The following is a 24,137-nucleotide window of genomic DNA, read 5'->3' as shown; positions in this document are numbered from 1 at the left end:
AGTCAGGCTGAGCAATATATTTGACCAACAGCCAGTGTTTTTGAGGTTTACAAAAATAGCATCAGGCCAGCCACTTGCAGACATTCCACAGACGTCCAAGCCTCCCTGTACACCATATTGCAAAGGTAACTCACCAAACTGCTTAGCGCATACGAGGCACTTACCTTATTGTAGGGGCAACTCGTTCCTCTAAGCTTACAGTAGGCTGACCACTATCGCACTCTTCTAAAATGTTGCCACAATCCGCCCGCACACCAAAACATTCCCTTCTCGTGATCCCTTTGGCCCAATTCACCACCTTTTCTTACTCCGTGACAATGATAGTTCTCATGCTCAGGCGTGACCATTTACTCTATTCTTACGCGTAGAGTTTATTCGACGCCACGATAACTCGACCTTGAGAGCCTCGTATGATCTAACTAGATGAGTATTCTATGTCCAGAATCGACCAGTACCGATGAGTGTCTTTTCTTACCCAAAACTGCCCACTCAGGCTTTCCTTTTACTCTGCCTCGTTGTGTGTATGGCTGTGTCCTGTACACTTCTCGTTCTGTCTCATCTCTCCACTTCCACTTCCACTTCCACTGTGCCCTCGGTGCGCATTGTGGAAGTATGGTAGGTGGTACTCAGCCTCGTTTAGCAAACAACATCTGATGACTTTTGGGGGGGGCAACACCAACATTCACGAACCCTTACTGCGGCTCAGATCCAGGTAAGGCAAACATGGGACCTGAAGAAAAGGATATATAAAACCTCTTCGACCCACCGAGGTGGAAAAAGACATTCTCCCTATCCCAACAAGTTTCATCATCACAAATCAATCGATACATCCAAAACACTTACAACTAAACCACCACTCTTCAACAACACAACCTCTCGCCTAAACATCACAACCATGCTTTCCTTCAAGTCCAGCTACTTCGTCGCCCTCCTTCCTCTCCTGGGCAGTCTCTCCTCCTTCGCTTCAGCCAGTCCCATCGACACCCGTCAGTCCGGGGTCTCGGTGACTTTCATCGGCGCCGCCGACGCTCAATACACGTTGGAGATTCCTGCCAATTCGGTCTTTACTCCCACCAACAACGCACTCTCCATCTCACACATCCAAACTTCCGCAGGTGGACCTTGCGTCTTTTTCGGCGTCGACGGTGCCGTCTTCGTCGCCCCGGCCGCCGGTGGTTACGGTGACGTCGGCCCCCCACAGACCATCGCAGGTGGTATCTGTGGTCCATTCCCAGGTCATCAATATGGGATGTGGTAGACCTTTGAATCCCTGGCGCACCATGCAATCGACTTCGATTCCCTTTTCCTTTGTTGGTACTTTGTCTTTTGGGTAATATGCATAGCGTTCGGTACGGGGTTCGAACTATCCCATCGAGGTGATTTCTCTTTTCTTTGGTATCTTGCATGGCGATGGAGTTTCCGTTTACGAACACAAATGGTAAAATACAAGGATGAAGATGAAGATGAAGATGATGAAGATGATAACCAGGAAGATGAGAATGAAAATAAAGACGAGTATCATGTATTCCACCATTCCTAATATTCATATCACCAATAATTTCAACAACACACTCTTCGTATTTGTTATTTATTTATTTGTTACTCAAAACATTTTGTAGATTGGTCTCCCGTCCATCCAATCCCTTCCACCTCCAATAGATTTTGACTGACACACAAAACAGGGTCATCGTGGCCAAAACTCCTCTCTCGAGCCTCAAGAATACTTTGCCCTGTTCTTGTTCTCGGTGTCTTCTCTGTCCACGACAAAAGGCAGAGGTTCATCGTCATATTCCGAATCCCAAAAGTCTGTTGGGTTTTTGGTATTTGCCCAAGACGACGTTGACCACTGGCTCTTTTTCGCTCTTGATATTCTATCCTCCCACAACTTCAAGCTTTCTCGTCTTCTTTCGTCCTTTTTCCTTTTTCCATTTCGGATCGCCTCTTCTTCCATTCTCTTCTTCTCGGCATCTTGTCTCTGCAGTCTTTCCCACTCGATGTCTTCCCTCGTGGGTATCGCCGGGGCCAAATCGAAAGTTCGGATTTCTCGATCATGAAACCGAGTGACGTTGACGTACTCCCCCGACAGCGGGGTGGCCGGTTGAGTGGCCACTTTGGCCTCGATCTTCTCGCGGTATGAAATATCGTCCCATTCTTCTTGATCCCGAGACATGTTGGATCTCTTTTCTCGAGTGAATGAAACAATACACTTGTTTATTCCGGTCGGCCGTGGTAGATTATCTCTCTGGAGGAAAAGAAAAAAAAAGGTTCGTCAAAGGTTCAGTTCCTGAGCGGCTGCTTTCTGTCGTCAAGAAGCCACAAAGGTTCGAATGTCGTTTGGTAGGTGTTTTGGTATCAAAGATTGTCGTTTGGTGGGTGTTTTGATATCGTTTGAATCCGACAAACTCAGGTTGATCTATCACTCTCGGAATCATGGTCTCAAGGCTTGGATCTGTGGTGTTCTGTCCTAGCGATGATCGGGTTGTGTTTAAATAATACAACATAAACATCACGTCTCTTCACTTGACCACGCCAGAAGCAGAACAAAACCCATCCTATTCAACGTCTCCACGACGACTCAACGACGACGACAACATAAAACCTCTCGGCGAGTTAGCAACATCACCACGGGGTGACATGATTCACTTTTCCGGTCCAACTCCACGTCCGGCAGAATCGAAAATTTTCACCTGCGGTAACACAAGAAAAGAAGGTGGCGAGACAAAAAAAAGTAAACTCATGGACTTACTGAGACTCTTAAAGTGATACGTAGGATGAGCGTTGGCAAGAGTTGATGGTGATGAGAACAAGGCAAGGCTGGGATGGTGTTGTGAACAGAGGCCCCCCCCTTTGGGTATGTGAACCGTGTACACAACCACATCACGTCGAGTGGACAACATGAGCACATATCAGAGCCTGAATACGAGATCCTTTCCAACGAGACACGATTGTCCAAATTCATACACGTCCACAAGACCAATGACAAGAACAAAACAAAAAACCGTGAAAAGCTGGGTAATTGTACGGGTTCTGTTATCTACGGTAGCAACTGGATCACCTTGGCCCCTATATTCTTGGCGAAATCTCAGCCTCGTATCTTTCAACATACCATGAGTCTATAACGGCACCAAAAATGTTGCTGGACTCAGTCATTGATGTAATAATAAACTCACCGCAAAGATGTTGTCCTCGTTCAATTCATGCCTGCAGAATATCTTCTATTACTATCAATTTCATGATTAACTGACTGACGTCTTAAGTATGCAACTAATGAAATCTAGCTCAACTCTCAATGATCAGACACCACAGACACAATGCCAGCATTGAGTCAGGCCAAGGAGCAAAAAGGCATCGTGCTCCAATCGCTTAACCGGCATCATTATCACTCCAATCGTGTGCCACATAAAATGCTTCTTCTGACCATTCAGTTCATTCCCACCACCGCCTTCAACGTAGGACCATGTTTTCGATATCTTGATTGTAGTCGGGGGTAGTCAACTCGGACTTCTCGAATGGTTTAGTCAATTTGTAAGTCCAACCTGACTTGTCGGAGTCCTTGGTCTTTTTCGGGGCGGAATTGGCGTCACGATTTTCTCGAAGACTCGTGGAGCTCAATTTCGTAATGAGTTTGCCCAAGGTTTGGCCAACCGGAGTAGCCAACAAGGTCAAGCCTCGTTTTTTTGCCTTGGACACATGGGCAGTCGGGAGTTCATCGGTGCTTGACAATTCCGAACGTTTGTCGTTGTCGTTCTCATCTCTTGCACCATCGGTGGAATGCGATGGACCCCTACGATGTTCACCACTCGTAACTGAGGTAACCTCCGATATCTTGCTGAGTTGAGCACTCGATAGGCTACCTGCGGCGAACAACCTGCCTTTTTGTCGGAATCTAGCTTTGTGAATCCACCTCTTCTTGAGCGAGTCGGGGATCTCGTGAGCATTGAGGTCCATAATTGAACTATGCACAGCAAGACGGACACCACGTTTTGAAAACCTCTTTGTCAGGGGGTCTGCATCCTTATTTCCGGTTGTTCCAGGAGGCAGAAAGTCTTCGACCGCAGGAGTATCAACACCAGTGGCAGAGGAAAGGTTTCGACCGTGGGCTCCAGGTTGAAAGGTAGGAGTCTTTAAGGAGGAAAGCAACGGCGTGTTTTGTTTCGACATTTTCGTAGCACTTTCCAGCTCCTCGATGGCTTGTTTACTTGCGAATACCGACTGCAATATTGCCAAGTCTTCTTGAAGGATATGAGGAGATGATTCAGCAAGGCGTTCTGGAGAGCTTGGAGCAGGTCAGTCGATGTGATCAGAGTAGAGGAACCAAGTTTACCTTTGCAATCCATACTCTGTGCCATGGTGCAGCACCGTCCTCATGACTATTAGAGTAGTTTTATTGGCCTCAAGATGTTTTCGTAGTTTCTTGACATATGGCCGACGATGAAGCCAGCCGAGAGCAGTGGCCTCGATTTGATCGGCTTTCTGCATCTCTCTACAACAATCCTCGACATCTTCGAATATGCCCTCGAGATTATTGTGCATTTCCCAGAGGTCTTCCCTGAACACATTCGTGTACTGCTCTTGTTTGACATCGATTGCCTTCCAGAGATTGTTCAACTCCTCCGAGAGAAGTCTTAGCTCTGCGGCGACTTGAGAGATTTCGACGGAAGTGCTCTGGTGGCCGCATTCAGACTGTTGTTTGTTGAGACCTGCTGCTAATACTTCGGCATGTTTGGAAAGGTAGACTAGATCAGCTTGACTGGCTTCTTGCAAGACGTCCATTGTGGGCAGGATCTGGTGAAGACGGGAGACGACCAAAAGAGGGTGATGGGGGTTCTAGACACAGGATTTGCAAACTTGTAATTTTTGAGGTTGTTGACGGCACGGTGAGGTTTAGGTATCAACGAGAAGGAAACTTCTGGCGTTGGTGGTGGTGGTGTTGTTGTTGTTGAAAGTGAAGGCAGAGGGCGTGTCACTGCCTGCACCTATGAAATATCGTGTCTTCTGAATAGCGTTGGTTGTCACTGCCATTCGAGTGCAGTGCAGTAGTCGCAATTGTTTCCCATCAGCACGAATTGCAAAGAGATCTCGCCAGCAACCCAAGAACATTCAGCGAGTTAGTGATTGCTTTCATAACACGTCATAATATTAATTATGTCGTAACGATATGCAAGCAGCCAATCTCAGATGGCTCGATACCGGCCAAAGTAGGCCATGCCAGAGCTGACAGCTGTTTATTGTCGGCTGTTACCCAAAGAATAACATGATATACTGACTCTTTCCAGTTCTTCCATGCAATAATAGCGGAAGGATCATGGACTCTAAAGTCGGGTTCTCATGACACGACGCGACAAAACCATGGCGTTGGACCTTAGGCTGGCATTTACCTCGAGCTCGAGGCATAGGTCGTGATAGTCATCCAATCCTCATGTGCACGCTTGTGTTGAGATTTCATCATTCATAAACTCAACATGAGCTTTCGCTTCATCGCCGATCAGTCAGCAAAGAGGTCCTCCAAAGTCTGCAACATTTTCTGCTGTAACTCTCGTAGTTCTCCCCTGTCGATTCTCCCTTTTGTGGCTCCAGCTTTTTCTGGTCCTTCTTCCAGAACTACCAGGTCGTGTTTTATGGCGTAGAATGGTACCCCGATGGATCTCAACTGTCGGTCAAAATCCGCCGCCATCGCCAGTAGTCCTGCGTACACTTTCTTGTCGTAGGCTTCCAGCTCAGCCTGGTCAGCTCTCGGATCCGATGAAGCCATAGGGACCTCTTTTCCGCCCAGAGATTTCAACAAAGCAGCAACCTGCTGTGAGGTCCCGGCTCTACCTTGCTGCCTCGCCACGATTGCTTCACGTCCAGCCCACCATTGCCGCTCATGCTTGTGCTGTTCCGATATCAGATGTCTGATGCGATTGGCTGCCTGTTCGTTTGGTACGAGATGACGGGTTACGTGCTTCAGTGCTGCGGGCCACGTTGTTATGGTAGATGGGTCTGGTACTGTAGGAGTTGCAGACTTGCTGGGGAGCTCCGCGGGCTGTTCCCTCGTCAATCTCTGTTGCGGAAATGCAGTCTGTTGTCGCTGAACAGGAGGTGGGGTGATAGGCTTGTCTTGGCTTAGATTTGAAGGCAGGAATCCCAGGCCTGGAATAAAAGTGCTAGTCGATGGCGGATGGACCTGAGGCGGTTGCTGCTCGAGAGTGGTGTCGCTAGGTGGAGGAGTATTTGATGGTGTCGAAGAGTAACTGTTAAGCGCTGCTAGAACACGTTGCAGTTCGGGATTGCGCTCCATCTTGTTTACCGAGCCTGACTTGCCAGACTCAACTCATAGAAAAATCTATCAGTCGGAAATATTCTATCTATGATTACAGAACCAGAATTCGCGTTGATGATACATCAGGGATAGCCGTTGTTACTAGTTGTCCAGATCAAACGAATAGGAAGTTGAGGTTGAGAATTGGCTTGGCAGCACAAGCAAAGCTCTCGGCAACATCCACGGAGACGGTGCCGCTATCAGACGACGACCTGGTCGCGACTCACCGTCCTCAACCTCATGAACAGCTACAAGGTGCAAGTCGTTTTGAAGGGGCCTTCATGGTCTGGAACACCCCAGATTTGGGCTTACCATACCTAAAGAAGTAATTGTTGATAACCTCAGGTCTACTAGCAAGTCTTCGCAATACGCTCTCCAGAGGCTTTTGTCCTAGTGCTCAGCTGGTTGGGGCTGATTTCCATTGTCGAGCCTACCCTGAGGCCTAGATCTAAAAGCGGAAGGGCCTATGCTCCATTTGCTTAACAACGAGGAAGCCTTTGAGCAAAAGATTTGGGCATTGGCGAGGGACCTGGCCAAAGCTCATCAACTAGTGATTTGCCTAAACTCTTCCTTTCAATCGGGCGAACACGAGCCTTGCAGTAAGTATATAAGTATATAGGTAGGTTAAACCTGCGCTGAAAAAATAGACGCGACTACAGCAGTAAACGGTATAAGTCTATCTGTATAGATACAGCAGGACGAACCTATTTAGAACATCACACGACTCATCAACCAACATTGTAAGTCAGCAAAGAATCAAGTCTATATTTTACCCTGCTCACATACTTCATGTACAGTATTCAGATGCAGCTTAACTCAGTTACCATCATCTCCATGATGGTTCTCTCCACTGCAATGGTCTCTGCTGCTGTCCGTACGTCTATAGAGAACACTTCCATTAGACCTAGGTATAGAGTGCGACCTGACTTTTTCTAACTAGCGGTCTGCCATCGAGAGTGGCAAGGCACTGCGCCGTTCTGTAACGGAGATTGTGCTCCTGGCTGGACCAAAGTAGGAGCCGCCAACGTCGAAACCCTGAATCCGGCTCAAAGTTGCTTGTTGAAGGGTGAGCTGCCCCCCTACGGACGCAAGCACATTTTCTGTGACAATGAGTTCGGAGAGCGTTGCATGTTTGGCAGCAAGGCTCTTTGTGAGAAATGTGAGAACTAAAGAGGGAGGAACAGAGAGACAGGGGATCTGTTATATAGTGTGGTAAGATGAGAACTACATAAACCACAGAGGTCGTAGCTCAGGCAGCCAAAGGCAGAGAGGTCTGTCCATGATGTGTGCGCGCACAAGCACACCAAAGCATCCCCGTCCCTTTCTACGTATCTACCGGTCCCTCCAGGTCGTCCATTCTGACCTGATAATGGCTACATGAGATGCCAGGTGATTCATAGTATTCTACCTGTAATGAGTGTGGCTGACATTGCTAGGCCGACCTATACTCGGAGTACCCAAGCCCCTGTCAAGTATTCAGCGCATCACGGCCAACAAAATGAACTGATGGAGGATGAGACTGGAGCATGTCAAGCCAGAAGACCTCGCGGACTCGCCAACGCGTGACCGAGACCGTGTTTGTGCTGTAGACAACTGAGGTGTTCGAACCGCAACGAGAGCAAAAAAAAGGATCACTTTTCCCAAGCAGCAAAACTCTAGCAAGGAGGGCAACCACACGCTGGGTGATTACCGGCCAGGCCGAGGGAAATCCCAGGCGGGGGATTTTTTCCGCGATGTCGTCACGTTATCTCCCAACTAGGACACTCACACGTAGAGGCCATGTATGCTAGGAACTGACCAGTGATTCGAGGCACCACTGGCGTCAGGGTAGGTGAATACCCAAGATAAAGTGCCTCTTCTCCGGCGAATACCAGGCTGGTCTTGAAATGGTGAACCAACCAAGCCACAGGTAGATTGAGGAATTGTTGAGAGGAATTGTACTTTTCACAAATATAACCCTTGAATATTTGCAAAGAGCCAATAAGAGCCCCTAAAGCGGGGCTTTCACGAGGCATCAGTGAATGGTACGCGTGCGGCATGCCCAAGGAGGCGCGTTGGGTTGGTTGCCCGCCACGGGTTGGAACTAGAGGTGTTGTTGTTTGAAGGCAACTGAGACGTGCTATAACCATAATAGCGGCATCTGATCAAACAGGGATCATTTCCAGGAAACCATCATCGACAAATGATCTGGACATATTGTAGAATCGAGCCTCACTGTCGAGGGCCGATGATCCTGAGGCGGATCCTGCCGATGGCTGTGGTCACATGATAATTCCCGTTGCAGTCACATTTTGTTTGGTAAGAGCTCTTGAAGTATTGCATGCCACATTTGAGTGTGATACCCTGAGATTGTGTACAATGTGCACCGTTCGTGGGCAGCCGATAGCCTTCCATGGAAGGAGAACATCTCGACGTCGTTGTTCTCGTCCGTAAGCTGTACAGCGCAGTGGCCACGTCTCAGTCTATCCGGCTGGACTGGTGAACTGCTGTCGTCTCGTCCGGGAAGAAGCTTACCGCGTGTGCGTGGAATGTTACGTTTAGGTTCCGGGAGACTGCGGTCCAACGCAAAGAGGTGATTTGTCGAGACTGCTATGAGACACAGTCAAGTAGTTCCTCAAGGAAATTGATCAATTCGACATTCTCCTTGCAATCGTCAGCGGACGCATACCAAAAAACAATAAAAGCAAAAGAACACGAGAAATAAGATGTCGCTGTTGAAAACAAGAAACTGCTAGTCGTTAAGCCAGTCTGGGAATAGCGGTTGGCGTTAAGGACGGTACATGGATTACGCATGGATTTGTTGCCGACTACTCATTGCTCTCGGAGTCTGTTTTTCGGTAATCATGGAGTCCGGGCACATGTTTTGTTTGGCGAGATCTCAAAAAGCCTCCTGTGAGTAACAAGATTCGTGGATCAAGCTGATGAAAGATCTTGGTCCGAGGGATTTTGTGCTGGGCGTACGCAATGCACCGTACAGAGAACCTAGGTTTGGGGAGAATTATCACACCACATGGTCCGAGACCCATCAATAGATGCGAGTTACATGTGCTCGATTCGGTCGAAACATGCACCACATAAGCCTTGGAACCATCACATGTTCCAGAAAATACTAACCAATTCATACGGAGTGTTATTTATATATCATTCATTCAAAGTCCGACATTTGTAAATATAGAGACAATTTCACCACATCATCATTTTCATCATTACCGAGTAACAATATCGTCAACGACTTGAGCCAGGCAAAAGTCATGTACTACAGCAGTGGAAACTACGAAGCCTTCGCGCGACCCCGTAAGCCCCCGGGGGTTGACGAAAAGACAGCATGGTTCGTCGGGTCTGGGCTGGCATCCCTGGCCGGAGCAGCGTTCCTCGTCCGTGATGCCCAGATGCCGGGGAAGAACATTACGATTCTCGAGGAGCTGGCCATACCGGGTGGAGCTCTGGACGGCCTCGACGTGCCCGAAAAGGGATTCGTGATCCGCGGGGGCCGAGAGATGGAGGAGCACTTCGAATGTCTCTGGGATCTCTTCAGGTCTATCCCTTCCCTGGAGGTCCAAGACGCCTCGGTCCTCGACGAGTTTTACTGGTTGAACAAGGACGACCCGAACTACACGCTGCAGAGGGCGACCGTCAACCAGGGACAGGACGCGCACACGGATGGACTCTTCGGGCTCAGTTCCACCGCACAACACGACATCTCGCGAGTCTTTCTGACATCACGAAAGGACCTGGAAGGCAAGCGGATCAATGAGGTAGTCGGCAGGGATTTCTTGAAGAGCAATTTCTGGATGTACTGGCGGACCATGTTTGCGTTTCAAGACTGGCATTCGGCCCTCGAGTTCAAGCTCTACCTACACCGTTTTATCCACCATATCGGCGGCCTGCCAGATTTCTCTGCCCTCAAGTTCACAAAGTACAACCAGTACGAATCTCTCGTCCTCCCGTTGCATAAATGGCTGCTCGATCACGGCGTCCAGTTCCAGTACAAGACTGAAGTAGTCGACGTTGATTTTGAAGTTGTCGGAGGGAAGAAGCAAGCTACCCATATTCACTGGGTCAAGGACGGGAAACCAGGCGGCATCGACCTCGGGGCGAATGACTTGCTGTTCATGACGATCGGATCCTTGACCGAGAACTCGGGTGAAGGAGACCAGAAGACACCTGCGAAGTTGGACGAAGGTCCAGCACCGGCATGGGACTTGTGGCGGCGCATTGCCGCGAAGAATCCCTCTTTTGGCAGACCGGACGTTTTTGGCTCTCATATTCCCGAGTCGAAATGGCAGTCCGCCACCGTCACCACCTTGGACCAGCGAATACCCAAATACATTCAAAATATCTGCAAGCGGGACCCATTTAGTGGCAAAGTGACCACTGGTGGCATCGTCACCGTCAAGGACTCGAGCTGGTTACTAAGCTGGACGGTCAATCGACAGCCACATTTCAAGAAGCAGCCCCGCGATCAGATCGTGGTCTGGGTCTATTCGCTCTTCGTTGATGTGCCAGGAGATTACATCAAGAAGCCCATGCAAGCCTGCACCGGAGAAGAAATTACGCAGGAGTGGCTGTACCATCTCGGCGTGCCGACAAATGATATACCCACTCTTGCTGCCACAGGCGCCACCTGCGTGCCGGTAATGATGCCGTATGTCACGTCCTTCTTCATGCCACGGCACGCGGGCGACCGACCGGACGTCGTGCCAGTCGGCAGCGAGAATTTCGCCTTCATAGGTCAGTTTGCCGAGACCACTCGCGATGTCATCTTCACCACCGAGTATTCGGTCCGCACGGCCATGGAGGCCGTTTATCAGTTGCTCAAGGTCGAGCGTGGGGTACCTGAAGTGTTCAATTCAACATATGATACTCGAACACTGCTTGCTGCGGTGAATCGGTTACGTGACGGTAAAGAGTTGGATGCACCACTGCCGGAATTTGTGAGGAACTGGATTGTGCGAAAAATGGACAACGAGGTCGGAAAGCTTCTCAAAGATAATCATCTCATTTAGACAAGACATATGTCGATGTATCTTCGGATCTCGCGGCCAAAAATAAGAGTACTTTGTAACATCGCTTGCACCGTTGTTCAGTGTTCATGTGTCGCTGCCCAATCCTCTGGCAAGCGATACCCTGGTGGTATGACATATTGTCCATAACAACGACCCTGTGTGCAGCGTTGAAGATCACACCGGCCGTAGAGCCGACAGTAACATTGTGCTGCTGAAGGACACGCTAGCTCGTTCAACTTTTCCAAGTCGATGTGCTCGTTCAAGGTGTCGTAGTCCAAGAATAGGATGTGCCAGACGTAGGACATGATGCGGCCAGCGATACGATCATCTGGCGGGGCAGCCTTGGTGCTTTGAGATGAATTGGAATTTGCTCTTTGGCCGCTACTACCGTCAAGAAGCCACTGTCTCAGTGCAACGTATTCCTCGAGCGTATGTCGATGTATGCTCTCCCGTGACACGACGAATTGTGCACAGCACTGCGCGCGAACAGCATCATGGCGGCCTAGATGCAGTCTGACCCCAGGCTTGAGCCTGTCATTCTCAAATCCGAATAACGCCGTCAGGGCGTCGGGTAGGGCGGCATCAGATACGAGTCGCTGATTCCACGGTTCTAGAATAGCATTTATTGATGTACCGAAGCTGCCCTGAGCAACTGCCATCGGGCATGTGCTCGCACTCCAGTCGCAACGGAGGTTGTGGTATCCCCAAGGTGTCAAGGCCGAAGATATGTTGAGCGCAGCAAGGAGGGCGGCGTTGTCGTAGTCAGGGTTATCGTTATGCCAGGACCATCGTGCACCATGGACGAAAACTGCACCCGAGGAAGGAATAGTTTCGTAATTGTCGATAATGAACGTCAGATATGTCATGGCCTCATGGCCTCGATTCTCGGGCACTTGGAGGTATTTCGACGATTTGTCTACGGGGGCGTCGGCGGTGTAAACGCACAGATGGTATTTGTCTAAAAGTCTGTCGAGCCATTTCGTGTCATCCGTATTGATTCGAGCCACTACAAGTGCTGGCTTTGTCGTGTCTGAGAGGCCTCGACAGACACCCTGAGCAGAGGGGAGAGTCGAGGCTGTTGTTTGATACCGCACTGTTCGCCAGGCGAAATTCTTAGCACCGTTGCCTGATCCTGCAGTGTTCAGATAAAGAATGAGTAAAAGGACGCCGCAGAAGAGCACGACATTTATCAAAGCCCCTCGTGTTTTGCGTCTCATCTGGATTGTTGGAATGTCACGACGGCGTCGGCACGCATATTGAGGTTGACAAAAACTAACTTGCCTTTCTCTGACATTACAGTACGTGAACCCAACGCCTTAGCTGCGCTTAGACGGCAATAGACTCGCGTCGGAGGCACCGGTACGTGGCCCAAAAGCCCTCATGCAAAGAGCGAAGAGGCGGCGCCGGCGTTACCGGAAGATAGTCGGCATCTCACCTCCCTATAATACTTACCTAATGCACTTGGGATACGCTCGACGATCTCTTCTCCATGGAACGTATTCGGCTTGTCCATAGTTGCATGCAGATGTTGTACCAGATTTCAATAGAGTCGTGTATCACCTTATGATTACTGATGGTGAAAGGACCCTGTAGACAGAAGAGGTGTCTGCCATCCTGCTTGTCGAGGTCAAGCATTTTCTAGGCACTGAGAAATGCTTAGCATGCTTGGTTTCAGCTGAGCCAATCACCCTTTGATGCCTGGAGCCGGGGCGAGTTCAAGGGCGCTTCGGAGCAATGAGGGGCCGCAAGAGGTTTCCGCGTTCTTGAGCCTCTGGGCGCGTCAAATGCAGCAAAGGGTACGAACTCGTCAACATCGCATGCAATTGTGCCTGCGAGACGCCTCTCACTGCTTCAACGCTGAAGCCGATTTATCGATCATCAAGCCAACTCTCCCAATGGCATTTCCTCACCCCTCAGGCCTTCTCCCTACAGAAGTGGCCTTCCTCTGCGAGATGGAGCAAATCACCATCATCCCACGACAGCGCCTCGATCGTCTAGACTTACTCGGCGTAAGTCTTTCCCACGACCTCTGCAACATCTGAGGTGCGAGGCATGCCTCCGATCTGACTAGCCTTACATCTGACACGTCGCAATATATATAGGGACCTACCAAACCTCTCATACCTCCTCAGCGCACGACGCTTCCTTTATGGCTTGCGATCCTGTTGAAACGGCAACGGCGCGCCAATATCATACCCCCGCCATGGTTGTATATCGAAAACCTCGAAGAAATTCTCGACATCGAAACAAGACATTTTACAGATACATTCTCTCCTGCCCCGCAGATACCGGTGACGCGACAGACAGATCATTCTGGGAAACCGTTCTACGCCTCCCCGCCTTTTGTGGGCTCCTGTACGGTGAACACTGCGCCCACGGCCCTGCCCTATCATTGGTATGAACTTTCAGAGATGTTGCTCGAGGCAGCAACCGATGACGTATCAGAGCCGGATAGAGTACGCCAGCTTCTTAGAGATATCAGAGAAGTTCGCTTAGCGAAAATGCGAAAAGAGGTTGACCAACTATCAGGGGACGGAGAAGGTACACGGCTCGATGGAGTTGGTGCAATGGAGATATCGGAGTCCAGAGGCTTCGTCACAGGAGTTATGGACGGACTGAGGAAACTCGACGCCAGCCGGGAACAGGCCAGACGGGAACGAGAAGAGGAGGAGAGAGAAAACCGAAGATATGACGATGACGACGACGAAATGACCTAAAGTACTTGTTCAAAATGTATGAGAAAAATTGTATATTGAGTTATGGACATCCAAATCATTAGAGGGATATTTCAAGAATCGCCAGGAAAGCAACATCCCCAGACCAAAGAAGAGCCAACAACTTTAACAGTCGGCCACTGCTGCAAACTTCCAGCCCAAGTGTGTTTTGTGTACGACACACTGGACCCAATCGCGCCTATATCAACAAGACTCATCTCGGAGATCCTGCGTATCATTTAATCTGCGGGGTGTGTCGCCCTGAACGGAATTTGTTCACAACGAAGAGCTGTGCAAGGCAGAAGCCGGAAAGTGTCATGAAGACGGAAAAGCGGGCGTTCCTTGATCCCTCTCCTGCAGCTTTCTTCTGGCCTCCAGGATCATTTCGTCCCGTCTTCGCTGCAACATTTTCTGGCGGGCTTCTTTGCTACTCGCCCAACCCGGCGCAGGTGAGTCTTCCTCCTTTTCTTTGCCCTTTGCATTTACTTTGGCTTGGAGGTTGTACCGCGTGATCAGATCGGGCGGGAGTGACTTTAAGGGTGGCGTTGTAGATGAGTTTGTAGTGTTTGCAGGTGGATTCGTGAATGAGATAGGTGGTTGGAACGACGGCGGCGCCTGTGAGATTCAAGTCAATATCTGTTTGCATCTTCTCCGTCTAACTACAGGTGGCGGTCTCACGGGATCTAGCCCATGGCCAGTCAAAACTCTCTCCGTCGTAGCCTGCACACTTCCTCTGTTGCGGTGCAGATCCCACATGATATCTCTCCGGTTCAATTGCGGGAACATTTGGGCTATCTGCTCGACTTGCGCCGGCGTAAAGCGAAGTCCATTATTCCTCGATGACGATGACGGGCTACCGTCTGGGCCATCCCTGGGCGCAGAGAAGAAATATCGATAGATAAAGTAGCCCAAGACGGCGACAAAGGCGAGGCTCGGAATAGAAATCGTGGCTTCCTCTTCAACCGGGGATGACATGATCGGCGTGGAATGGGGCACAGACGGGGAATGGGAGATAGGAAGGATTGAAGATGGCCTTCAGACCTTGGACGTAGATTTTGGTGGAGGTAGGCGAAGATGCCGGAAATGATATGGTCGCTCAGAACAAACTGTGCGCGGTAACGATATCCTGGAACAGAGAGTCTGGGTGTTTGAGGGAGTTATTGTAATCGCAGTCATGCGGCCTTCACATTCTTAGACCTTAGTCTCATGGGATAAAGGTTTCTCCGTATTCCGGAGTAAATGAAGTGCCTCGGATCAGTCGTTTTTAATGTCTTCCTCATACTCTGGAGATTTGCTTGCCCAGTGTGTTCCAATCTTCCAAGGGCCCTGGAACTGTCCAAGACTTATCTCTCGGCTCGGTAACATTGCTGGTTTTGCATTGCAAACATTGTAGGAGCGGACGGTTCTAATGAGGCAAACCTGCTACTGCTTGGCCCAGTGCGGCGTGTCGCGAGACGAGTTTCTTCAACAGAACCAAAAAGACATCTATGCCACATCAAAACCCAGCTGCACCTGATGCAAGGCTGAATGAGCACCCATAGCCTACCCAGACCAGACGAAACGATGATTGCCACGATGGGTGCGAAATACGCTCACGTGAACTTTCATTACCACCCTCATGTCTGCAAAAGTCTTACACCACCATGCACATCCACGGCTGGATGGCTTGGGGACAAGGTGAGAATACAAATCCCTTGGTGACTTAGCCTCATGTCAGACTCGTTTGTCCATGCCATTTTGATTATTCACGGGTCCTCACCGCCCTGTTCATGCAGACGACAACCTATGTTGTGGGGCAGACGAGCAAGGAGTTACCGGGGAATCAAGGATCATTGCAGAGGTTTTGGCCACAAGTGACATATACATATAGATCGGTGGCGATGATATTGGAAATGAGGTTGTGGTGATTTCGGCGTGTGTGAATCAGCTTCGGGCCTTCCTCCTTTATATTATTTTAGTATGTACAGCGTTCTCGTATATGTTCATTGACAGACGGAGAGCATATGTGCAGGTTCATGTGTTCACTTTGGCAGCAACCTTGTGGTGCCATCTTCCGAACTCCTCCCTCTTGTCGTCTTGACCAAAGTCATGAGTGTGTGCAAGGGTTCGATGATCAAGGTCGTCGACAAATTCGGCCGCGATTTGGATGCCTCCTTCTTTCTCGAGTTCGCGGATTCTGGATTCGGCGGATTTGGGGAATTGGATCGTCATGGGGCATCTGTACCAATCTGCGAAGAAGATCAGGTTCAGCATCACCCGAACTTGGTCGGCTGTTCGATTCGGCATCCCGGCGTGCCACAATCTCATGTCACGGATGATGATGCCTCCCTTTTTCACCGTCGGCTGGATAGGCGGTCCGTGGGTCCGGATTCTCTCATCGAGTAAGTGTTGATGGATGCCCTTCATCCCGTTCTGGTCGGAGAATGTCGTGGTTGTGTGCGTCCCCGGCCAGCACTCGGTCGACCCATTCTCGGGCGAACAGTCGATCAAGACGGTGTTGACGGCGAGACTGAAGCAAGCGCGGGGATGTTCATAATGCACGTCGCTGTGGACGGGTTGACGACTCTCTCCGGGGAAGTTGGTGTTGGCCTTGTGGTATCGAAGCACCGGCTTGGGCCCCATCATCGTCTTGCACACTTCCAGGGCAAAAGGGTTCGCATGAACATCGGGGAGCAGGTATTCAGGGTCAGGAATCATGTGTTGCAAAATATTCTGCGCCTTGTTGTCGTAGTTGAACCAGGTGGATGAACCTTCTCTGAGAGCTTTGGCTTCCTCGACCATGCGTAGGTTTAAGAAATCCAGACTCTCCTCGGAGACTGCATTGTCAAGTATGACTACTCCGTCTTCCGAAATCGCCACAACAGCCTTTTCAAGGTTCTGTTTGGATATTTGTCCCGACACACGCTCTTCAGGGCTGATCAGGACATGGACAGCGTCGGTCTGCGTCTTCAATGGAGCGATCATTTTACGATTGAAATATCGCAACGAGATATAAGGTATGAGATTGAAAGGATTCGTGGAGAGCGTTGACTCTTGGTGTCGTTGTGCCTTTGTTCGCGTCAAATGCGGTAAGTACAAAATAGCCCAAATGGGCAGCCCAGCTTCAGAGTATAGGCAGGCTCCAGATACAAGATCAAGATACCCTTTGCGATATAGCTAACCTGTTGGACTTGCCTGTCTGGGAATTTATACGAATATAGAATTAATGATCAATTTCTCGGATAGGATATTCAGAGGATGAGAATGAGGAGAGAGAACTCAACCATTCCAAGACCGGGGACTCGAACAGTCCTTCATTGTATTTAATACATTGATTACCTCGGCAATAAAGAGGAGTATTGCACAGTATGCTCTTCCCGCGTTTGTATGGAGACGTTTATTGTACGAAGAATATGGATTGTTGAGATATCGACCGCGGGACAAACAAGATACGTACCATGATACTCCTCTTCCCGTGTGTATGGAGGGGTTTTGTCCAGAGTATGGAGTATTGAGGACTAACATGAGATGTTGACAGGCAGGCCAAGCCAACCTACCTAGTTACACTGACTCTTAGGCAACTGGGCTACTCCTTTTAGGGGTTTTGATAGACACATATAGGCGGAGCGGGAGAGATACAGGACGGACTGAATAGCCCGTTGAAAGAGAAGTTGAGCCCGACATATCCGTATCACATACGAGTCTAAACTACATCAGGCATCTCATACAGTCCCACATGATCAACCAGGCTTCAACTAGAGGTTCAAACCGCCATTCGACAATCTTTTGGTGCAACCAACTGTTGTCAACTGTCAAGTTGTCAGACCTCGAGGTTTCTTTGGACTCCAGGCTTGCCCAACCGTTTCTTCAACCCAACCTCTTTCTATCATCTCAACAAAGCAAATGCCATCCCCATCCCGAACAGCCAAAAGGTGGATTGCGGGGTTGTCGCGTGCAACTACAAAGTATCCATCAGGCTTGATAAATCGTCCGCCTCTTATTCGCTGCAGCTAAACGTCCCTGGCAGATTATGGTGGACTAACTACTGTCGCCGTCCCGTTCAAGACAATTTTGATACACCAAGCCGGGATATCGCGACGAATGGGGATGCCACTAGATCATTGATCAAGAGTTATATATCTTTTGTTAAGGCGCCTCGCCTCTTTTCGAGCATCGCAACACCCATACGCAACTCGCACACACACATTGTCAAACATCTTCTGGGTGACCTGAAAAGCAGGAACAGACATACCGCAAAGCATCGACAATGGGAACTGATGGTTAGATGGACCCTCCCACCCCCCGGGGGCACCATCCAAAAAACCCCCCCCTGGGTAACGTCCACTAACATGACCCAGTTGACCCCGAGCACCAGAATGTTGTGGCTGTACGGAAGCGACAGCGAACCCTGTTTGGATTCAAAGTACCTAGGTACTCTGATCCGATGGTTCAAATCTTCCTTGTCGGTTTTATTCTATTCCTCAACCCGGGGTAGGTTCATCTCCCAGCTTTCGGATCTCTTACACTTCCGTACTCTCTTGGGTTGACCGCAACTGACAAAAACCCGTCCGTCGATGGTATAGTATGTACAATGCCTTGGCCGGTCTAGGAGGTGCTGGTCAGGTCGATGCGACGGCACAAAACAACGCTGGTATTGCCCTCCATACGACGTTCGCAGTCGTTGGTTTCTTCGTCGGTATCGCACATAATTGGGTGTAAGGCTTTGCATGATCCTCGGATTCGGACTTTTATCAGGGACTTTGCACGCTCACAAACCGTGGATTTATAGGGGAACGAAATGGACAATGGCAATCGGTGGCATTGGGTATTGTGTCTACTCGGCCGCTTTCCTGTGCTACAACCATACCCAGAATGAAGGGTTCGTCATCTTCTCGGGGGCACTCTTGGGCTTCTGCGCTGCTTTTTTGTGGTGTGCGCAAGGTGTGGTGATGATGGTGAGTTGATTTCGGTTTTCTTAAGATTCCTATTTCCTTATTCTCTTTTAACACGATTTGAAATCTTTGCAGTCCTATCCAGTCGAATCTCAACGAGGTCGAGCGATTTCCATCACCTGGCTCCTTTTCAATCTGGGAGCCGTCATCGGAGCCGCCGTGTCACTCGGCCAGAACTGGAGCGTCAAGGCCGGTCACGTCACGGACGGGACCTACGTCGGATTCATCGTCCTCGAAGCCACGGGAGCGTTGTTGTGTTGTTTCCTGACCCCGAGCAGCAAGATCATTCGAAAGGACGGGACAAAGGTGGAAAAGGTCGTCCACCCTGGCCTCAAGTCCGACATTATGGGCCTCTACACGACCCTCGTCACCGACCCCTGGGTGATTTTACTTTTCCCAATGTTCTTTGCGTCCAATTATTTCTACACGTATCAATTCAACGGTAAGTGATGATGACCCCGACGTCGGAAAGGGAGGGAAGGGAGCGTGCTGACCCGCGTGCGTTTGTCAGATGTCAATGCGTACTTTTTCTCCACGAGGACGAGAGCATTCAACAACATCTTTTACTGGATCGCCCAGATCATTGGCGCCGGCGCGTTCGGTGCGTTTCTCGACTGGACAAGATTCAGTCGTCGCACTCGTACCCTCATTGCTTGGGCGATGCTCTTCGCATTGGTCATGGCCGTCTGGGGAGGCGGATACAAATTCCTGTTGTTGACCAATCGACACGTCAAGGGCCCCGAGATGGACCTTTTTGATTCGGGTTACATTTGGTATTTGTTTGTATGTTGTCACCACCACCACCACCACCGCCGCCGCCACCGCTCCCATCCTTTCTCCGGCTCTTCCTTCCTTCTTGTTCATATATGTTCATGTCCACTGCTAACAACACACCCAGCTTTACATGGCTTATGGCATGCTGGATTCTCTATGGCAAGTCTTTTGTTACTATACCATGGGTGCCATGTCCAACGACCCTCGGAAACTAGCCTACTACGCCGGCTTTTACAAATCCATCCAGGCAGTAGGGGCTACCACCATTTCCAAACTTGACGCTGTAAGTTCTGTCACGACCTTGTTTCAAGTTCTTTTCTTGTGGCAGAGCCACAAGAAACCCCCCTTTTCAAAGGACAATTACTAATTTTTCTTGGATCCGCTAGGACAAAGTCTCATTCCACATCAACTTTGGTACCTCTTGGGGGCTGATGGCAGGCGGTCTCATCATCGCTTTGCCTCTGTATTGGTTCCGTCTACACAATACTGAAATCACCGACGACGATTTCGAGGGTCCACCGACACGAGAGGACCGGGATGGGAGTACAGCCTCCGCCTCCGCCTCCGCCGTTAGGGATGTTGTGACGACCAAGAACGAAGGGAGTGCGACCGTTGTCAGCGAGAAAGGGACTGGTTCAATCAATAAATCATCGTAACGGTATTGCCGAGTTTTTGACTTGCGAAGGACCCAGATTGTTACGTGACCATGAAATAGCGCATTTAAATTTTGACATTCAGAAGCGGGGGGCGCATGGAATGGGAGGGATTATGGACGGTCATTTTTCAAGCAACAGATCGAAAATGGGCATTTATCGGCGCTCGGAGGGAAAAAAGAAGAATCTTGGGAACAGCGATGACAGTCATTCAGCAGGAAAAGCAGGGATATATGAATTTGGACATTCATGGGCGCCTGGAATTGAAGGGAAGAATACTGGACCATCAATCCAAGCAGAAAAGGTAGGGCATATGGTTTGATATCAAGGGCGCCCGTACAGCGCAGGAAGCGGGAAGAAAAGCTGGGACAGTGGAAATTCATCATGAGACAAATTGATCATGGAAGCAGCGCTCAATTCCAAATCGATGTGGGTTAACCACACATGGGAATCATCAACATTCGTTGATTTAATAGCTAGAAGTTAGACCTGTTGGAAGAAAAAGAAGAGAGCCAGGGGGGGCCAATTTACTACTGACGCTGGCCAACCGTACAATATATACGGTATGCGGCATGATGATGACGATTAATCCAATTGTTGTTTACCATATCAAACGTCAACTTTTCATTTCGTTTTCTGTTAACTACTATAAGTACTCCCTACTGCATATCCCCTCGGAGAACGGTCATCTCTTGTCTCTCTGTCGTGGGAAAGTCTCAGTGGACGTGAGACGGGACTTCGACCACATTTTGATGCTCAACCGCAGCCTTTTCCTCTGCTGCTTCGACCTTTTGTGCTTCTCGCATGGCAACGGCAAATTCTAGAAAAATGAAACAATCGCTTGTCAGTTTTTGTATGTCTTGTTGAGTGTCAAAGTGCAAAAAAAAAGAGAAAAAACTCACGATCAACTTTTGTATGCTTAAACTTTCTGGCCGGAACTCGATTCTCAAACATGAGATCAATCTCACCAAATGTACGATCTTTCGTTTCCGGCAAACGGAACCAACACCAGATGTTGCATAATAGATTGGTACCGGCGTAAAAGAGACCAGTCTTTGCACCCCAATTCCATGCTTCATATCGTTGTGTCAGCAAAAAAAACCGACTCAAAGAGGTGGGGGGCGGTAAAAACAAAAGAATACTCACATGTAGCAGAAATCATTCTCGGGGTCACCGAATTGTTAAAGATACCAGTGAGGTTGTACACGAATCGTCCAATGACAATGGTCTTGTACCTTAACCTTCCGGACGGAGTTTCCGACACGATGGGGTAACAAGCTGGACCAGTGGTGATCATGTTGCAGAGTGTGGAAATGACAAGCAAGATGCCAATGGCGAGTTGTGCGTCCTTGGACTTCGACCATCCCAGACCACCGATGGCGATGAGACAAAAGAACATGAACACCATGCCGCCCATGTAGATGGTGGCTCGCCCGAAATGGGGGAACATCAACCAACAAATGATGCCGCCGATGATGTAGCAGGCCGAAAGGGAAATGTTGACGTCAAAGGCTTGAAGCTCGGAGAACCCTGCTGCTTCGAGAAAGACCACAGAGTAACCTAGAATGGCGTTGCCGCAAAGGATCTGGGCAGCCCAGACGACGCAGTTCTAGAAGACACCAACAGGTTAGAATAGAGTAGACGTCGCAGGTCGTTGTCGTCTGATTACTCACAATTTCTGTCCGGCGCAGATTCGTCCCCTTGAAGCACTCGATGAAACTGGCACTCTCGGTCTCGGCCCTTTCCAACTCGGTGGTGTATTTGATGTATGCAAGGGCGGCGTCGACGCTTGTTTCCTTGTCAGGTTCGTCTTGTCTGAGTCGCATCAAGGACCTTCGGGCCAGATCCATCTTTCCTCGTCGCACCGCGTTCCACGGTGACTCGGGTGCAAAGTATGTTCCGATGAACAAAGGCAGTGGCCACACGAACTGCAACGCGAACGGTAGTCTCCAACCCAAGTCGCCTTGGATACCGGCAACTGCGCGGACGACGCCAGAAGACAAGAGGATACCACCGCCCCAGCACATGCAGACGTATGCGGTGAAGTAAGGTCGAAGTACTGTTGGAACAACTTCGGAGGCGTACGTAGTCGACAAGGTCTGGTTGCATGATGGTCAGCCCGGTGCGTCATCACCGTATAACAGAGGTAACAACAAACCTGAAACACTCCCCAAGGGATTCCGCACATGGCCTCACCGAATGCCAGAACAGACAGGGATGGAGCAAAGACCGGGATGAACAGTACGACAGCCATCCAAACCATAAAAGCCATCATGGTCGGTCTACACCCAAATCGATCTTGTGTGTATGCATTGACCAAGAGACCTGCCAGTTGTCCTACCAGGGCCGAGTTCGAGAGACCCGACTGCCACCTTGCTGGAATAATCTTCTTCCCCGTCTTTGGATCCTCGACTCCGAATCGATTCTGGAATTGCGTTTGGCCATAGAATGAAGTTATCTGTGTGTGTGTAAGTAGATAAGATACCTCCCCAAGCAGGATTTAGAACTCGACAAAAAGCTTACAATGACCAAATCGTATCCTTCCATGACCAAACTCGTCGACAGAAACATTGCCCAAAAGACGGCCTTTTTGTACTTTTTCAACGCCTGACGGATGGTCAATTTCCTGTCGGCAGCATCACTTTCTTGTGCATGGCGGATGAGCTCAAAGTTCATGTCATTGGTCAAGTCGAGACTGGCATGCTCGCGTTGGAACGTGGGGACGACCTTCTCAGACTCCATGTTGTTGATTTGTGTTGACGCTGAAGCTGAAACCCCGAGCTCAGGCAAATTAAATGTTGGTCAGGATCTCGAAAGGCGAGAGAGACACACAAGTACTACCATGGGTACCAAACAGGGAATCATGACCACTAAATAGACAAACATGGCTTCTGGCGTTTTCCCCCGACCATCTAAATGTATCGAGATGCATAAGGTAGGTAGAGAACCAGGGGGATCACGGGTGGCCCCCATGGGGATCGACCTCCCTTCGGAGGATGGCAATAACTCGCCTGGGAAGGTCTAGTTTCTCCCACCGGAGTCGCCACTTATACGCCACTCACGGCGGCTCTGGGGCTCCGGCGGCCACATTTGATGGTGATATGTTTCCGGTGCAACGTCCAATCGCAACACTCTGTATCCGGAAGTGCCATGTTACCGACATGGAAGTCTTGCGTTCCATGGAGATGTCAATGGCTTGACTATGGTGGATAGAACCACTCTACCGGAATGCTCTCTTGATGAACTAGCCATATCAGATGATGGTGGTCTCTGTGTGAAATCGGCATTTTCGAATGTTGGTTCGGACTACAGCTTGAGGCAACATACATATGTACAGCTCCACTCGGATTGTTAGCCATGGAGAAACAAACCAACTAAAAATGTATGAGCTGGTGTTAATCCTGAGTCAGCGGACAGGCATGAGAAGCCAAACGACAATTCATCGAGTGAAAGTCGAACAAGGCAGACTCGGCATAACGATCCCGACATATCAAGCAGCCTGCAATGGTAAGGAGTCATTGCGAGTCACAATGAACCACGGCAAGGCTGTGACGAACAGGTCCAAATCGGCAATTGCGGCTGTAGCGATCCAGGCTGTCCATACGATATCAATTAACCCACGGGTAGTTGCGTCCCGAGTGTAGCAAACAGCTAGATGTCCTTGAATCTCGCGTCTCTTCAACGCGTGATGCCTTATAAGCAAGTACTTGTGCACGCGCATTCTAGTTGGACATGCCACCGCTGATGTGAGATGGCAG

General features: G+C 49.6%; 10 protein-coding genes across 11 annotated transcripts; 4 read left to right on the top strand and 6 right to left on the bottom strand.

The window, feature by feature from the left end:
• Nucleotides 1-369: 369 nt before the first annotated feature.
• Nucleotides 370-1,571, top strand: PV06_01142 (uncharacterized protein). Its single transcript, XM_016401732.1, has one exon. The coding sequence runs from the start codon at nucleotides 896-898 to the stop codon at nucleotides 1,256-1,258; it is 363 nt and encodes a 120-aa protein (XP_016268785.1). The 5' UTR covers nucleotides 370-895; the 3' UTR covers nucleotides 1,259-1,571.
• Nucleotides 1,572-3,278: 1,707 nt separating this feature from the next.
• PV06_01141 (uncharacterized protein) lies at nucleotides 3,279-5,306 on the bottom strand. Its single transcript, XM_016401731.1, has 2 exons — nucleotides 4,325-5,306; nucleotides 3,279-4,276 (listed from the first exon to the last, which is right to left on the bottom strand). The coding sequence occupies exons 1-2, from the start codon at nucleotides 4,771-4,773 to the stop codon at nucleotides 3,445-3,447; spliced, it is 1,281 nt and encodes a 426-aa protein (XP_016268784.1). The 5' UTR covers nucleotides 4,774-5,306; the 3' UTR covers nucleotides 3,279-3,444.
• On the bottom strand, nucleotides 5,283-6,365 carry PV06_01140 (uncharacterized protein). The gene has a single exon (XM_016401730.1). The coding sequence runs from the start codon at nucleotides 6,278-6,280 to the stop codon at nucleotides 5,486-5,488; it is 795 nt and encodes a 264-aa protein (XP_016268783.1). The 5' UTR covers nucleotides 6,281-6,365; the 3' UTR covers nucleotides 5,283-5,485.
• A 1,001-nt stretch (nucleotides 6,366-7,366) lies between these two features.
• PV06_01139 (uncharacterized protein) lies at nucleotides 7,367-8,973 on the bottom strand. The gene has a single exon (XM_016401729.1). It carries the CDS (start codon nucleotides 8,428-8,430, stop codon nucleotides 8,041-8,043), a length of 390 nt encoding a protein of 129 aa, XP_016268782.1. The 5' UTR covers nucleotides 8,431-8,973; the 3' UTR covers nucleotides 7,367-8,040.
• A 430-nt stretch (nucleotides 8,974-9,403) lies between these two features.
• PV06_01138 (uncharacterized protein) lies at nucleotides 9,404-12,024 on the top strand. The gene has a single exon (XM_016401728.1). The coding sequence runs from the start codon at nucleotides 9,553-9,555 to the stop codon at nucleotides 11,305-11,307; it is 1,755 nt and encodes a 584-aa protein (XP_016268781.1). The 5' UTR covers nucleotides 9,404-9,552; the 3' UTR covers nucleotides 11,308-12,024.
• Nucleotides 9,431-12,610, bottom strand: PV06_01137 (uncharacterized protein). Its single transcript, XM_016401727.1, has one exon. It carries the CDS (start codon nucleotides 12,522-12,524, stop codon nucleotides 11,385-11,387), a length of 1,140 nt encoding a protein of 379 aa, XP_016268780.1. The 5' UTR covers nucleotides 12,525-12,610; the 3' UTR covers nucleotides 9,431-11,384.
• A 67-nt stretch (nucleotides 12,611-12,677) lies between these two features.
• Nucleotides 12,678-14,641, top strand: PV06_01136 (uncharacterized protein). The gene is made up of 2 exons (XM_016401726.1): nucleotides 12,678-13,316; nucleotides 13,410-14,641. Exons 1-2 carry the CDS (start codon nucleotides 13,002-13,004, stop codon nucleotides 14,022-14,024), a joined length of 930 nt encoding a protein of 309 aa, XP_016268779.1. The 5' UTR covers nucleotides 12,678-13,001; the 3' UTR covers nucleotides 14,025-14,641.
• On the bottom strand, nucleotides 14,007-15,171 carry PV06_01135 (uncharacterized protein). The gene is made up of 2 exons (XM_016401725.1): nucleotides 14,700-15,171; nucleotides 14,007-14,636 (listed from the first exon to the last, which is right to left on the bottom strand). The coding sequence occupies exons 1-2, from the start codon at nucleotides 14,994-14,996 to the stop codon at nucleotides 14,337-14,339; spliced, it is 597 nt and encodes a 198-aa protein (XP_016268778.1). The 5' UTR covers nucleotides 14,997-15,171; the 3' UTR covers nucleotides 14,007-14,336.
• A 2,640-nt stretch (nucleotides 15,172-17,811) lies between these two features.
• On the top strand, nucleotides 17,812-20,965 carry PV06_01134. 2 transcript variants are annotated; one of them, XM_016401723.1, is made up of 8 exons: nucleotides 17,812-18,280; nucleotides 18,359-18,491; nucleotides 18,584-18,715; nucleotides 18,790-18,955; nucleotides 19,028-19,394; nucleotides 19,464-19,735; nucleotides 19,851-20,009; nucleotides 20,113-20,965. In XM_016401723.1, the coding sequence occupies exons 1-8, from the start codon at nucleotides 18,268-18,270 to the stop codon at nucleotides 20,380-20,382; spliced, it is 1,512 nt and encodes a 503-aa protein (XP_016268776.1). In that variant the 5' UTR covers nucleotides 17,812-18,267; the 3' UTR covers nucleotides 20,383-20,965. The 2 variants fall into 2 exon arrangements, with proteins under 2 accessions (XP_016268776.1, XP_016268777.1); XM_016401724.1 differs by lacking the exons at nucleotides 17,812-18,280; nucleotides 18,359-18,491 and having other exon boundaries at nucleotides 18,549-18,715.
• Nucleotides 20,966-21,017: 52 nt separating this feature from the next.
• On the bottom strand, nucleotides 21,018-23,121 carry PV06_01133 (uncharacterized protein; the record flags this gene model as incomplete). Its single annotated transcript, XM_016401722.1, has 6 exons — nucleotides 21,018-21,199; nucleotides 21,282-21,452; nucleotides 21,526-21,988; nucleotides 22,053-22,478; nucleotides 22,538-22,837; nucleotides 22,903-23,121. The coding sequence occupies 6 exons, from the start codon at nucleotides 23,119-23,121 to the stop codon at nucleotides 21,096-21,098; spliced, it is 1,683 nt and encodes a 560-aa protein (XP_016268775.1). The 3' UTR covers nucleotides 21,018-21,095.
• Between the last annotated feature and the right edge of the window lie 1,016 nt (nucleotides 23,122-24,137).

This window comes from Exophiala oligosperma (genome assembly GCF_000835515.1).
Source record: "Exophiala oligosperma strain CBS 72588 unplaced genomic scaffold supercont1.1, whole genome shotgun sequence".
Lineage (NCBI taxonomy): Eukaryota > Fungi > Ascomycota > Eurotiomycetes > Chaetothyriales > Herpotrichiellaceae > Exophiala > Exophiala oligosperma.
The sequence above is the reverse complement of the archived record's forward strand: the minus strand, read 5'-3'. Positions and strand labels throughout refer to the sequence as shown.